At 29.6% G+C, this 16,969-nt stretch overlaps 1 protein-coding gene and 1 non-coding gene across 2 annotated transcripts; one reads left to right on the top strand and one right to left on the bottom strand.

The window, feature by feature from the left end:
* Nucleotides 1-516: 516 nt before the first annotated feature.
* LOC101249388 (uncharacterized) lies at nucleotides 517-5,911 on the top strand. The gene is made up of 3 exons (XR_002028421.3): nucleotides 517-789; nucleotides 883-963; nucleotides 5,626-5,911. It is a non-coding gene; the product is annotated as an uncharacterized protein (transcript).
* Nucleotides 5,912-6,324: 413 nt separating this feature from the next.
* LOC101249108 (uncharacterized) lies at nucleotides 6,325-13,891 on the bottom strand. Its single transcript, XM_004244701.5, has 11 exons — nucleotides 13,633-13,891; nucleotides 11,589-11,701; nucleotides 10,954-11,075; nucleotides 9,627-9,835; nucleotides 8,417-8,698; nucleotides 8,143-8,201; nucleotides 7,943-7,979; nucleotides 7,615-7,686; nucleotides 7,367-7,517; nucleotides 7,163-7,294; nucleotides 6,325-7,043 (listed from the first exon to the last, which is right to left on the bottom strand). Exons 2-11 carry the CDS (start codon nucleotides 11,689-11,691, stop codon nucleotides 6,648-6,650), a joined length of 1,563 nt encoding a protein of 520 aa, XP_004244749.1. The 5' UTR covers nucleotides 11,692-11,701; nucleotides 13,633-13,891; the 3' UTR covers nucleotides 6,325-6,647.
* Nucleotides 13,892-16,969: the final 3,078 nt, after the last annotated feature.

Genomic DNA, 16,969 nt, shown 5'->3' with positions numbered 1-16,969 from the left:
TAGGAATAACAAACATAAAAATTATAGTAGCACTCTATAGCTACAATTTTGCTATTTGCGTGCATCTGATTTGTATGAATCGCATGGTCTGATTTGCAGGCATTTTATTTGTATAAAATCGAGTGATTGTATATGTATATCAATTATATAATTCTATATATCTAACTAATATTGTATATGTATCAATGTTTGTGTTTGTATATTTGCATAAAATTTAAATTTGTGTACGATGAATTGAATTAAAACGTTTGTATTTGTATATCAAATTTCTCTCTCGCTTAATACAAAGTTCGTATAAAGCGAGAAAGACAAAAGAGAACTAGGCATGAGAAAATTTATATTTGCATAATTATAAATGTATAGGACGAAGAGTTATGTCGTTGTATTTGTACATACAATTCTCTCTCGCTTTATACAAATATAAACAAAATGAGAGAGACGAACACACAATGAGAGCAAAATTTCAGAGAGTAGCCATCGAGATTCAAAGGAAAAAGACAAATGATAAAAATATTTGTTACAAATTAAAATTAAATGAAACCGTAGGTACGATGACAAAGTAGAATTTATGAGTTTGACATTTTATATAATTATATCCCAAAATGAAAAAAATAAACAAAATCAAAGCTACTAATTTGAAAAGGGCTAATCAAAAGAAAAAAGAGGAAGGAGAAGATGATGCGAATAAGATTGGTATGGTTCACAATAGGTTTCACTTCAGCTTCAGCTGCAATGTCTCAATTCATATTCAGAGATCTATGGGCTCATCAACTCTCTCTTTCTTCCCAAGTATTTTTCTCTACCTTTATTATTATTATTGTTTTTGTGAAAAATTTTTCAATGTTTGATTTAGGTTTTCAATTTTTTCATCATTTTTTTTAGTTGGAGGAGAAATTCGGTGTATTGGGGACTAGGGTTTCCAATCTTGAATCAGCGCTTCATGATATTCCTAATACTCAGCAGGTAATCTAAATTTTTTTTGGGTATTATATAGAAATAATGGAAATCGTTGTTAATTTATGTTTTTTTTAGTATGGTTGGTTATTGATAAGCACATTTCACTGGAATTAAGCTTTGTTTAGTTCTTGTCAAAGAGGAAAAGAAGAATGCTCAGCAAAATAAAAATGAATTGATACTTCTGAAAAGGATATTGACATTTTGTGCACACCAGAACATTGAGATTGAATGTGTATAGTGAAATGTGTTTTTCTGATATCAGCATATTCACACCTTGAGAAATATGGATTTTTACTGTGGTCTGACCTCTTGCGAGAATTTTTCAGATGTTGGCTTGCTCCAGTGTTATCCTCGTTTAGTTGAGGTATATGTAAGTTGGCTAAAATACTACCACCGCCAATAATGATTACGCATCAACACCAAAACAAGTTGGGTCGATTATATGAATCCTCACTTCTTCATTTAAGATTACTTCACGTCATCACAATACGAAAAAAATAGAAGTGAAAAGTAAGTTAATTATATATAACAACAACAATACATACCCAGTGTAATTCCACAAAGTGGGGTCTGGACATGGTTGAACTTACACTCACTTTACCCCTAACTTGCGGCTAGAGAGACTATTTTCGATAGACACTCGAGAGAAATAGTCCAAAGCAGTATGTAGAAGGAAATAACGGAAGGGAAGAGGTCAGGGTAAAATACTATATAAAGCATGACAAATCATTTAGTACAATATTTACAACTAAATAATACGTTAACCGAATGACAAGGTACAACAAATAGTAACAGAAGTTATATATCTAATAGTAGTAATACTATATCAAAAATAACAATAATAATAATAATATTAGAAATTCTCATACAAGTCTAAAATTCTCACCTTCACTTACCATAGTTTAATTCCTAATGATCAGTACATGGTAGGTCGACACAGAACATGTCGAAACCATCTCAAGCGACCTTCTCACATTTATCCTCAATGCGTGCTACTTGTATCTTCTAGCAAATGTGGTCATTTTTAATCTTATATAATCTGGTAAGACCACACATGCATCATAACATCCTTATTTCTGCAACATTTTATGGATATGTTGGATCTTTGTAGCCAATCATTCACACCATATAACATTGTCGGTCTTATAGCTGCTCTATGGAATAGTGTTATGAAACGCGCTTGCCTTTTGCCTTTGGCGATAAGGTGAGGCGAGGGGTCATCGCCTTTTTCGGGCGAGGCGGGGCAACTTCAAAAAGGCGTGCCATGTCGTCCCTACTGTAAAACCCTGATATGGTTTTAGTCAAACATAACGGTTCGTGATTTTCATACCTCTATTATGCTAAGATATAAATTTTCTATCACAGAGATGCAAAACTATGTACAATATTCTCTCCTAAAGAAAGAAACGTGAAAGCTTGCAGTTTCATAGTTGGAACCACTGATGCAGTTTTCTTGTGAAATAAAAGCCCTCTAAAGGCTGATATTTACACAAACATAGCCATCATTTCTCTTAGATGATATCAGATTGTATTTTATGGCCTATATAAGAATTGAGCTAACAGTAGTTGTGGCCTAAGTTCTGTGAGAACTCAAAAAGGTTTAGCTGAAATCGAAGAGTGAATATACCAGGTTGTCACAATGAATATACCAGGTGGTCACATGGCTAAAGCTTTTGGGAGTTAAAATTTAAAAGTTATAAGGGGTCGTTTGGTGTGAGAGATAAAAATAAAAAGTGATGGGATAAGAAAATAGTGATGAGATAAAACTTTTGTATCTTGTTTGATTGTCATGTTTGGATAACTTATTCCACCATTTATATCATAGTGATGGGATAAGTTATCCCATATACATATCCCAAGATAGCTAACCCCAAAAAACTGATTCTAGATAACTTGTTCCCAACGAAACGACCCCTAATGGTTTTTGAGCTTTTAAGAGATTAAAGTGTAAACCTTGTGGCCTTTACAGTTGATATGTCTGTATGACCATGTGAGAGCTACATGGATGTAGTAAGTTAACACCATGCCATGTTTTAGTTCACTCAAATATAGAACATACATTGCCCACACATTGGTAAAATGTTTATTTTTGTCTTCTCTTCTCAATTACTAAATCCAATTCTAGTTCTCTCTTTCGATGTTTACCTCCTCCCCTTCTTAAGTCTGTAGAGGCAATGGAATGGGTTAGAGATTCTGCCCGTTCACTCTTGTTGAAGACCATATAGGTTACAAACTTCGCTGACAATTGAGTATTGACAATAATCAGCCATCAGCCCTTGTACAAACTATAATTTGAAGGTGAATTAAAATCTAAGTCCATTAAATTCAAGTTTTAGTTATCAAAATGTTAAATGATATTTAAATTGAAGAATTAGAGGATACTCTTTGAATTTCGAAATAGTAAACTCTACTAATGGTAAAAAGTCCAATTATTTAATGGGAAAAGGGTCAAATATGCCCCTAAACTATTCAAAAAGGTCTAAATGTACCCTCCATTTAAAGTTTGGTTCACTCATGCCCTCGCCATCCAACTTTTGGTCCAAATATGCCCTTATGGGCGTTAGATGTCATGTTGGACATATTCAACTCATTTTTAATTTTTGTAAATGCCACATGGATTTGCCATGTCATTTTGACCTAACCACATGACATTTATATGAAAATGAAAAGATATTCGGACTCATAAACACCTAATCCGACCCATAAATCAACCCCCTTTTAAATAAATTATCCGACGATTTTCAACAATTTTGTTTAATTTTTATTTCTTTTGATAAATTCCGAAAATGAGTTGATTAATAAAAAATATGAAAAAAATTATAAAATTAACGCCAAAAATTCACAAATAATTAACATTCAGTCTTTTCTAGACCCTCCGGGGGTACTTGATTTTTCATTCTCTCTCTTCCTCTATCCTTGGCTTCAACCTCCATTGACTGTGTCATTTATGGACATAGATTCTGTCTTTTGAAGTGGTAGTAGCTACTTTGTGTTTCTAGACCCTGGGGAAGAGGTACTCGATTGTGTGGTCTCTGTCTTCCTCTATCCTTGGCTGATTCTGCATCTCTCTCTTCCTTCATTCATGGATTTGACCTACACTGCTTGTCGCTATTTATGGAGAGAATTTATCTTTTGAAGCAACAACAACTACCTCAAGTTCAGGCAAATTCATGACCTCCAGCCTTTCTAGACCCCGCGCCTTTTTTTTTAATGAAGTAAATGTTTCATTAAAGGCATCAAGAAGATGCAAATTAGTTACAGAAGTACAAGCAACAATCCTTGGGAATCTACCGTGCACATACTGACCCAATTGTACAGACAGATTAGGCATCCAGCAAGAGACTGTAAAGGAATTGATAGACCATCAAACATCTTCTATTCCTTTCCCTCCAAATACTCCAAAAACTTTCTGCAGGTATGATCTTCCAAGTCTGTTTGATGGTGCTGTCAACTTTCCAGCACATGTATGAATTTGAATTACCTCTCGGAGTGTCACAAACTATGTAGCTTTCTGGCTCATGGGATTTATTTGGCATACTCATAAATTATCCGCTTTTCCCATCTGCTAATGGTGTGCAAACTCAAACCTCTTTTGATGATGAGCCTTGGCTTGTCGTGTTACTGTTCTGCTCCAGACCCGGTTGCTTTTTGTTATGAGAAAGGTAACATTTACTTCTATATATCCATAAGTCTACTACATCAAAGTGTAGTCCCCCCCTCCAAAAAGTTTTACTTACATAATTTCTAAGATCTTTGATAACTTACTGTAGAATAGATGAACAGTATTTTCCCAAATGGACCAGAAGAATTCGTTGTGTCCCTGCCTTCCCTTTTCTTTTACTTGTTGCATGAAAACTAATGAATGCAGCCATTTGTAAAACGAGGTTGTTTTTACACGCCAGGGATTTGAGCAAGGGGCAAAGTGATGTGTGAATTTTTTTTGAAGCAGCTCTGTGGCACTTCACTTGGTCCTTTCTCTTTTGTATTTATTTCCACCCACCAATTTCACATATTCAATTATTCAAAATGTCTTTTTTGCTTCACCAAGTGTTTCTCGTACTTGAAGTACTTTGCTGTTACAATTGACGTGGCAATTATAGTACTGGTTGTTACTGTGTTGCTAACTCATTTAGACCCATGGGCAGAGGAGGGACAATGATGAAAAAGATATCACACACTGATGCTATTAGCATAGCTTCTTTCTCGGTGTATGTGGCTCTGTTGTTTTCAGGGCATCACACTTTTAACAGTTTGGTCATCATTGTTGGCAGGATACATACAATGCTCCATTCTTTGGGTTTGTGCCTGAAGGCACTAAATGGTGTTTGTTGATTTATTGCTTGATTGACTTTGCTACTGAACGCACCATATCACCTTTTTAGAACCAAAAAGAAAAAGAAGAATGTTTCACATTGCTTGAGGATGAGTTGTTATCTCAATTTGTAGGCTTTGGGGTCAAGTTAGACCCATTTTTTAACATATACTCTGATTTAGAGTATGGATTTGTTTTGGATGAGAGCATCAGATCTGACTGTTTTTGGCTCTTGAGTTGAGATCATCGTCGTCCATTTGCTGCTCTTTTACTTGGCTAACTGCTTCAGTTTACTGAGTTTTGCTTAGATTGTTAATACTTAATGATCTTACAGCTCTTCTGCCTTTTTCTTGTAGGATGAAGGAAACTGAAGTGTAGCACCATCGTCAGATCGTGTTCTTCAGCATGGATGGATACTGTTTCTTGATTATGTATCTTGGTGATGTCTGATATCAACGGACAATATGCAAATAAGGAAATGAAATTTTTATATTTTCCTTTGGTGTTGCAAATTTATAATCCAGTTGTGATTGGGGGTGCTCCCTTAAGTTTAAACAAGATTGTTATACATTTTTTATTTGGAGGTCTGTGGTTTTCGACATGATATTTTCTGACAATTTAACAAAAATGTGTACCTTTAAAGGTGTGTCTAGATGTGCATTTTCAAAGTTAAAAAGTGTTAACGAGACACACCTGTGCCAAGTTGAAGCGTCTAGATTGTCTCGATAAAAAGTAGGGTGCTCAATTGCTAATGGATTTTATGATTGTTACTATTCTCTTATTAGTTATCTTTCTTCATTGTTGTTTACCTTCTTCATACCTACTTTGATTTGTTGTACTCAAGCTGAGGTTTCTCCAAAAACAGTCTCTTTACCTCCACAACGTAGGATTAAGGTGTGTATACTCTACTCTTCCACAAACTCCACTCGTAAGATTTCACTGGTACATGTTATTGTTATTGTATTTACTCCCCTACCCAGAACTTTATTAGCGGTTAGTTATACCGTTGTACAGTACCATGTATCTGATGCATACTAAGTTTGACAGACATAATATTTAACAAAAAAAACTATATAGTATATATCCAGGCAGAATAATTTACCAAGCAGACCTTTTCTTGCTTTATAAAATTTAATACATGCCACTTGAGGGGTTCATCCCCATAGCTGGCTTCTTTAACCTTGTGAAGAAACAAGAATTTTCTATACAGTATATATATATAAAGAAATATATGGTCCTATAACTCTTACCACATTTTCTTCCACCCCTAAAAGAATGAAATGCCGCTTTGTGTAGGATGCTCTCTAACCTCGTAACAATGATGACTCTGTTAAAATGCCTATGCTCTTTCCAACTACCTAATCAAATATTGTATTATTTACATGTCTGAAACAGGATTTGAGCCAGTGTTGAATTCCATCATATCTGCTTCTACAGAATGAGGCTTGATGGAGCTATCTAAGTTGTTACGATTCTCTTCATGGTGTGCTTGGAATGACCACACGAGGACTAACGTTACCATTACTACTGAGAGGAAAACAAGTCCTCCCCATACCAAATGCGCGCTTTTCTTCAATGGTTTGCAGTGATTGTCAATGATATCATCGAACGCATTAAACACTGTGTCACATTGAGTTAGATTCTCCATTCCAGGGTACACATCGAGGATTTTCTGGACCGCGGTTGTGTAAGCCTCGACTGTGTTGAAATCTCGAGGAGAGATCATGACTCCTCCAGTGCAAGTTGGATCAGTGCAGGTTAACATCTTGAATATCTTCATAAAAAAAAAAGAAAATAGAGGTTTTCAGATCAAAAGTAGTATTGTTTTTTGTCACGTTAAAGTAACTGAACAACGTTCATGATGACCATACGTGAAATTAAACTCGAAATTACCCGAGGAAGGTCTCCTACGCGAATCGTAGTAGAGGAACAGTTCCCTGGCTCGTAGTTATATTGTGGTGGACCAGAGAAAGGATTACAAATTTGGGCAACATTTCCATATTCTATAGATAACTTTTGGTTCACCTGCAATTTTCAAATTGTGGAAATAGTCACTAATGTAACGAAAAATAGTGATTTTTTTAGTAGCGAGCGAACCTCGTTGACCATTTGATGTACCCCTTGACTAACATCAAGAAGGACTGATTCAGCTGAAACCAATTCATCACAGGGAAGAATTGAACTCAAACTGCTATTAATAGGATCTGATTGAAAATTTTCTAGTGCAGTGCATGTATCTCCAGCAAAACTGCAAAAATTATATGCCACAATTATTATTATTAGAATTCAAAGTATATTATAAAGTTTTGAAATAAGAATTATTTGAGAATGTATAGTTTTCATACTTGTCTATGAAAAAATAAATCCCAAAAAGGAACCAGCACAGAGCTGTAAAGATCCAGCATAATGCAATGAGACTGCATTCAAATTATAAAAAAAATGTGTTAGAAGCTTGATTAATGCAATTTAATTAATCGCACGTTTTGTTTTTTAAATAAATATTCCTTTAATTTTTGCTTCTAGAAATCAAATTAATGCCCAACACAAAATAGGGGCAAATGACTGTTATATTATTTGTAATTTTATTGGACTATATATGACCATATTAAATAAATATAAAGTTGAGTCTTTCTTAGATTGATTATGACATATATAATAAAAATAGATACTTACAATTTAAGGGTGGTTCTAAATTTGAGTATCCCAAATACTGCAATTAAAAAAATTATAATGTTATGACAATGTATTTTATCTAAATTTGTAATGATATTAGACAACTATAGTTAGACAAGATCAAATCTAACTAAACTTTATAGTAAAAATGGATTTGGTCTAAGCAAAAACATAAATAAAAAAAATACATACTGTTTTACCTGAGAGAGCAATTAGAGCAACCAAGTTAAGAGAAATAATCACTATAGTCACTATGTACCTGTAAATATAGAAACACATATTTTTAATATAACGTAATATAATTTAATTTGACATGAAATTTAAAAATTAAACTTTTGTTTTCTTAAAATTGTGATTATAAATATACCATATATTTATGTAAAATAATAAAGATGTTTGACGTTAGAATGATGAAAATATAAGAAAAGGTCAAAAATCACATATCTAGAAGCGCGAAGAGTGAGAGAGACTTACACTATGTTGAGGAGTTTTTCAATTAATCTCCTATTTTTTCTGGCTTCTCTACTTATGTCATCAGCTTGTGTATCAAGTCTTCTAGAAGTTGGAATTAAGAAATTAGAAGCTTCTTGACCTATTTCAGTCCCTTCTAATCCACTATTCATTTCTCTCATAGCTTTAGTTGTAGTATAAATTGTATCTGATGCTCCATCTGCTGTATCAATTATTATATCCACCACTTTATCTGTTCTTGAATGGAAATTCCCATTCCCTCCTAGAACCAACCCTGTTGCAATTCTGCAAACAAACTATATCAGAAGCGAATCTAGAATCTAAAGTTAGTAGGTTCAGAACGCGTGTGTATGTTTTGAGCTAGATAGCAATCATGTTATTCAATCTTTATGAGCGTGAGGTATTTGATATTGTGTGTGAATCTAGGGGTTGAATTTCATGTTTGATAAATAATTTTATGTCTAGAGTTAGTTAGCATATAATATAAATATATTTGCATCTAGATACACTGTATCTAGAGAATGTATCTCATTTCTCTACTCCTTTATATTTGTGTTTAAGAATGTATATGTGTTTCACACTTTCTTGTATTTGTGTATCAAGTATCAAATATGCACGGATGTATTCGGTGTATCTGTGTACAACAATTTCATCTACTGTATTCAGTATTAAAGTCTAATATAAAAAAATAAATTGATGTATCTAGTGTATGTGTGCATAGATACATAGTTGAAAAAAACATGAAGATGAAGATATAGTTATCCAGATACATGTATATGTGCATAGATACAACATATACATATATAGTGTAATTATGTCGACGAAGATGCCGTTATTTAGATGCATGCATCTGTGCATACTAATCTATCAAGAATTTTTTCATATCTAAAACTCGAAAAAAAACATTCTCACACATTATACAACTATATACCCAATTTTAATTTATTGGTAGAAATTAAAGTTCTACAAGCAATACTTTCTGATACTATATTTGAAGCAGTTGTTCGACTTCCTTATGATATCCACACTAAACACACATATTGTGTCGATATAAGTGCGACAATATAAAGAATTTAAATAACTTAAGTTAGCGAATGATTTAATTAAACTTATAGAATCCATCCTAAATCCGGCTCTGATTCAAATAAGATGATTATATGCACATGTCTTTTTGAATTTTGATGCAAACAAGTTTGTGAAGTAAGAAACTCACATGGCTAAAACTGTCAAGAAAATGGCTGAGACAATAATCCAGAGATAGCAATCATGTTTATGATAACAACAAGTTGATCTCTTTTTGAGCTTTCTCTTGTTTCTTTTGCAACAATAAGTTGAAGCAACAAGAAATAATCCATATCCTAAGCCACATAAAAGCCATATCACAGCAATAGCATAGCCATATATACCTGTAAAAATAGTGGACTGCACCAAATATTAAAATTTAGTTTTTTTACAAATTAATTTCTTTTTATATGAATCAAACAAACATTTATAAGTATCTAACATGCATCTTGAAATCTCACAAAAGTTATAGACATTTTTCTTCTTCTTTTTTCATTAATTATCACCTAGACTTTCATTTTCGATGACACGAGGAAGTTTGACATAGACCCCTATCTTAGATTGTAAATTAGAAAAATCAGACAAATTAAAATCCAATTAATTTAACCACAGTAATACATGTATATATATATAAAGTAATAATAATTTAAGAATAAGTACATAATACGCGATACTACTACTTATATATATATATATATATATATATATATATATATGATTGGAAAAATAATTTTGTCAAAAATCGAAATAACCACATTAATACATGTATATACAAAGTAATAATAATTCAAGAATAAGTAGATAATACACGATGCTATTACTTATATATATGATTGGAAAAATAATTTTGTCAAAAATCGAAATAACCACATTAATACATGTATATACAAAGTAATTAATAATTATTCAAGAATAAGTAGATAAATATGCGATACTACTACTTATATATATGATGATTGGAAAAACAATTTTCTTAAAAATCGAAATAACCACAGTAATATATGTATATACAAAGTAATAATAATTCAAGAATAAGTAGATAATACACGATGCTATTACTTATATATATGACTGGAAAAATAATTTTGTCAAAAATCGAAATAACCACATTAATACATGTATATACAAAGTAATAATAATTCAAGAATAAGTAGATAATACACGACTATTACTTATATATATGATGATTGGAAAAACAATTTTCTCAAAAATCGAAATAACCACAGTAATATATGTATGTACAAAGTAATTAATTATAACTCAAGAATAAGTAGATAAATACGCGATACTACTACTTATATATACGATTAGAAAAATAATTTTCTCAAAAATCAAAATAATTGACGTAATAGTAATAATAGGTGATAGTAGTGGCCGGTATGGAAAATAAAATATATACTACTCCTATGTTATAGTGGATTAAATCACATCGATAATGTAAAAAATATTTTTTAACAAGATGAGAGATGATAACTTACGCTCCAATAGTGTTTTTCTGTAATATCAAATCCTCCTCTATATTTTTTGAAGTTCTTCAAAGGATCAATCCTCACAGTGTCATCAGATCCTGTTTGTTTTTCTATTTCAACTAATTTTCTTTCTGCAAAATGTATTAAATTATTTTGGAGAAAGATTGAGAAAAAAGAAAATATAAAAGTCAAAGAATAACTAAAACAAAAATCCAAAATTTAAAATGGAGATCAAATCTTTTTAAGTATGTTTACTTTGTTGAAAATTGCATATATTATAGTATGTAAAGATAGTTTTAACTTATAATAAATTTAATAAACCAAAGATATTAAAATTTACCTTTAATTAATTATTACAAACTAAAAAGTATCAAATGTGTAGCGGAGAGAGTGTTAGAAGTGAAAAATTAGGGATGTCAACTAAGCAGATTAAAATGAATCGAATTATAAATTTGAGGTTTTGAATAAATTCGAATGTTAATTAAGTTAAAATAGTTTAGGATGAAAGGATCAAAATTATAATTTGAATCTCTCTCTCTATATATGTCTATATATACATATATATGTATAAAAGGCAAGAAATAACACGTGTATTTTTTGATGTAATAAATATCGTAAATAAATTTTAAATTTTGACTTCTCACCTGGACCAATTAGTCCTCCATGAAGACTATTGATATTCAAGGCCATGAGAATAACAACAAGTAGTAAAGATATTGTCACTTGCCTTCTTTGAATCCACTCCATTGATATTTAACTGCCAATTAGTCATCAATAACTTGTTAATTAAGTTAGTCATATATAAATAACTTGTAATTAACTGCGACAATGACAAATTTGACTTAGTTTTTCCAAAAGAGAATGTTCTAAAATATAAATAATATTTAAACTATACTTTTTTCACGCACAAATACGTAAAAAAAGAAGAAGAGAGAGTTATTAAAAAAAGAAGAAAAAAAAGGGATATCTTTTTATGTGTCACTCGAGTTAACGGGTATTATGAATCCTCTGCCATCCATTGCAGCAGAACCGTTTCATAGGGGAGGGGGCTAAGCGCAGTTCTTTGAATCAAAGGTTGAATGAAATTGATTCTTTTTTAGATAACAAAATTGAAATCGGATAGGATAGATTACAATATTCGTTTTAATTTATTTATTTTATTTTGATTTAATATCAAATTTAAAAATTAAAAAAATCAATAAAAAATGATTGATCATTAAATTCATCAATTTATTTCTTCTACCTAGCTAGCTACTCATATAGGATTGACACCTAACCACACCTTCACCAAATTTACCCAAATTCATAAGTCCAACCCAAATAAAGAGCCGGCTACTTTAGAGTATGACAACAATATAAATTATCGTGTTTTCGTTTCAAATAAGTTATGATTAATTATATAAATATGAGGTAATATAAAGAATACGATTCAACTTAAGTCTTTTCATTGAAAATAATACTATATTAAAAGTGGAAATAATTTTATGAATCCCCTTATATATATTTCTTTAGCTTCTTCACTATATATTTTTCTAACTTCGTCGCTAATTAATTAACACATTTTTTATTGTGCGCTCTTAATGAAGCATGTGCACTATGAGTATGGCTTATATTGTCAATTTCAAAGTTTAGATAAAAAGAGAGAAGTTGCACTAAGTTGATATTTAATGTAAAAAATATTATCGCTATATTATGCTTTTGTAACAGGCAAAAATATGAATATTTATAACTAGTACTATATATAAAAGTTCCTAAAAGCTTCGGTAATATTTATTTTAAATATACTTTTTTCGTTCATAATTGTTTGATAGGTATATCAAAAATAGATGTTCAAAATTAATTGTCAATTTAATCAATTAAAAAATAATTAGACTTTTTTTCCAATTATATCCTTAATTTTGTTCAATTGAAAAGTTGTATAGATTTTTGATATTTTTGCTATAGTAAAATTATATTAGTCAGATTACACTTTATATTAAATTTTCTTTGAGAGCAGCACATGATCTTACCTTAACAAACATTGTGGACAGAAGGAGTATAATATTAACATAATTATCCTAATATTTTACAATAATACTAAAAAGAAAAATTATTACGATTAAATATCTCTTTTATTGTAGTGCTAAAAATTTATTATCTAACCAACTATTTAGTTCCAAACACTAACCTTTAGTTGCAGGAAGGATGGAAGAAAACATATTCAAATAAAGGAGAAGTGGAAGCAAACATCATTTTAAAATTATTATTTACTAACGCGAAGTGTAGACGAGAAGCCTGTCATAGAGCAATCGACTAAAAATAAAAAATCGATAACAAAGAAGGTGACCTCTCTTGAAAAGCATGGTTCGATTTTATTTATTTATTTTGAATTCCTAACATATTTATTTATTATATCATCACGAAGCTACAAGTTTATTAATTGATTAAGATTTCTCCAATTCTTGAGTAATCTTATGTCCAACCACACTTAAAAAAAACTAAAATTATCTATAAATTTCATCGCTAAACAACTCATAGCTAACAAATTTCCACTTACCAATCACTAAATTGAATTATAATAACAAAATTTGCTATTTAGCTACAAAATTTATTAAATGATATTTTTTTTTGTGAAATCACATAAATAAGAGTGAGACAAAAAAAAAAGCATAAACACACACACAATGGAATAATTAAATTAATTATCACCTGAGAATATAAACAAAACTTGTAACTGGTTTTCTTCTTCAGCTAACACAATTTAAAGAGAGAGCCTTCTTCTTTTTAATTAGATGAGAAAGAAATATATATAAATGACATATATATATATTTATAATATAAACTTTTTTATAAGATGAAAATTCTTCATATCCATTCTTTTTTGGTAAAAGTATATTATGGAAAGAATTTTCTAGATAGCTTTTGTAGAGAAAAAGGGAAAGTTCAATTTCACAATAAGAAAAAGATCAAATATGTCTTTTTGTTTTTATTTATTTAATTAAAATAACAGCAGCCATCCACTTTTGTGTACTTTGAAATAAAAAAAAGTAAAAGTTAATGAAATTTTAGTCAAAAATGGTTAGCAATATAATCCACCATGTACTATTAGTTTTTAATATAAAACAAATAAATATGGGGTAAAACATCCCCCTTTTTCATCCTAACTTATTTACAAGAACTAATTCTTAATTAATTCCTTCTAATACCTAAATTAATTATTATCTTTCTATTTTAGCTTACATGATAATATTTCCTTTTTAATATTTCTAAAAAAGACATAACACATTATTTATGATCACTATTTAATAATTCTAACATTTTTTATTTTATAACCATAACAATCTATATCAAATATAAAACAAATTTTACCAATTCTTTGGCTAATTTTACTTGTGCCATATGAAATAGATATAAAGTCTGTATATATTATTTCTTTTTTAAATTTCATTTGTGAAATTATATTAGATATGTTATTTCTTAATGTCAAACATATTTTTCTTTCTTAAGATTATATTTGATAGAAATAAAAGTAGAGTTTTTGGAAAACTATTCATTTTTCTTATGGTGAAATAAAAGTGGGGTTTTTGGAAGACTTATTCCTTTTTCATATGATAAAATAAAAGTGTAGTTTTTTTTGGAAAGACTATTTTTTTTCTTTCATTTTAAAAATAAAATGGATATGAGCACCAAATAAAGGAGGGGTTGGTAGAGGTTGGGGTATTGATTGCAAAATGTAATTAACTATAGTCAATTTATTCAATTAGTCAAAAAGAAATAAAGTCTTTTCATGGTCAAGGCAATGACCATTTGGACATTGGCTCTATGTATTGGTTATTATTTCAGGGAACTTATATAAATGTAACTAGTTTAAAAGGTAACTATTTAAATATGTTTTTAGTTTATAATATTATAAAATTTTGTTGAATTTTGGCGTATTTAAATACGTTTTATATGTATCTCGAGATATATGAGTTAAAATTAGGTATAATTTATTTCAGATACATAATATTTAAATAGATTTGCATGTTTTTGGGATACATACCAAATCTTGCTTGCTTTTCTCCTGTCTCACTCGTCACTCTCCTATGTATACATGTGAATCACAAACAGCTACGTACATGTATTTAGTGAGTATCTAGTGTGATTCGTACGTATTTAGGATACCTAACTTTCACATCTATGCATATTTTAGTGTATTTACTAATAAAAATACATGTATCTAGGTGTATCTTCTTCAATATATGATACAAAATGCTTAAGATACGTAATATTTTTAAAATATAGATAATAGTAATAAATATGATATTAGATTATGTCTAATTATGTAGTTTCTACTTGTTTTAGTAAATATTTAATTAGTGATTATTTTAAAATTTTATGTGTAATTGTTTCAAAAATTGACTTAAATATCAATTTAGGGAATAAAACTCAAAACTCTTATTTATTTGGTATGAAATTTCTTTTTAATTAATAATTATAATTTAAATTTAATTTATTTATTTTGCGTTTTTCTTGGGTAGGGAAACGTGTGGAAGCTGGTATTGCGATGTGTCAAAAGGTTTACGAACTCAAGTACATCAGCTAGTTAGATAATATTTTCCTAAAATAACAATTAATAAATATCAATAAACTATCTATTTATATTTATTTAAAGCTCGAAAATCCTTACAAATGTTGATTAATTTTTTATTGTTATTAATAGACATTTAAGTATAAAAAAATTATTATTTATTATTTATTATCTTTATAATATTTAAAATTAAAATCCTAAAAATATATAGTAAGAATATATTTTAAACAAGATACATCATTAAAAAAAAACGAAAAAAAGAATCACTGAAGGGAAAAATTAGGTATTTTTCATCCTAACATGGCCTAAGATTTGGCATAAAAGAGTCCATATTCTATATTTTGGCATATAATAACTCGAATACAATTTATAATTTTTGAAATTTTGTGATAATAATATAACATGGACTAAAATTAGGCATAAAATAGCTCACAATTTATTATTATTATTATTTTTATCTAATAGCTCAAATATATGTCGTCTGAGATCATCTAATGTTATTGTTACAAATATAAAAAAGGGCAACTTTCGCATATAACAAATAAAAAATTCATATTTGTATGTTATAGCAAAGTTTGCATAATTGCGCTCCATATCAAACATAAAACTGTATAATTCGCTATACATATAAAATTGTATAATTCGCTGGCCTATTTCGCTGCAATTGTATAATGCACAATTGTATAATTCACTGCCTATATCGCTGCAATATTTTTATAAAATTTGTTTTGCATACAATTGAATCGAATTAAAATGTATGTATATTGCATAATTATAAGTGTATAGCAAGAAGATATATGTTTTTCTCTCGCTTTATACAAAAATAGAAACACAATATATACACTTCTGTTGTATAAAGCTAGAGAAAATTGTATTTCACTGTAATTGTATAATTCGCAATTGTAAATTCGTTGGCCTTTTTCTTTGCAATATTTGAAGTAAAATGTTTGTAAATTGTATAATTTAGTGTATAACACGAAGATATATATTTTTGCATGTGTATATACAATTTTCGCTCGCTTTATACAAAACAGAAACAGAATTATACACTTCTGTGTATAAAGCGAGAGAGGCGAGCGAGAATGGAGAGTGTCGAGCGAGATTTTGGGAGAGAGACGCTGACAAATTTTAGCTAACGTTTGTTATGGAGCACAATTAAATGAAACCCTAGCTATTTCATTTATTTTAGATTATTAGTTTGCTATTATATATAATTTTCCCTATAAAAATGCATTCATATGCTAATAGTTTTTATTAGCTTGTATTAGTATATATCTCATGCTTATAAATAAAAAATCTTATTTTTCTTTCTTTTACTTTATTTATTATTTTAATGTGTTAATAATCAATAATAACTTTAAATTTTAAATTTTAAAGTTTATCTCGCTCTTACTTTAATAAAAGATTGGAATTTATAAATTCTAAGTCTACATATGTCACGACCCAAATCCGGTCCGCGACTGACACCCACACTTA

This window comes from Solanum lycopersicum, chromosome 8, assembly GCF_036512215.1.
Source record: "Solanum lycopersicum chromosome 8, SLM_r2.1".
In the NCBI taxonomy this organism is placed as follows: domain Eukaryota; kingdom Viridiplantae; phylum Streptophyta; class Magnoliopsida; order Solanales; family Solanaceae; genus Solanum; species Solanum lycopersicum.
The sequence above is the reverse complement of the archived record's forward strand: the minus strand, read 5'-3'. Positions and strand labels throughout refer to the sequence as shown.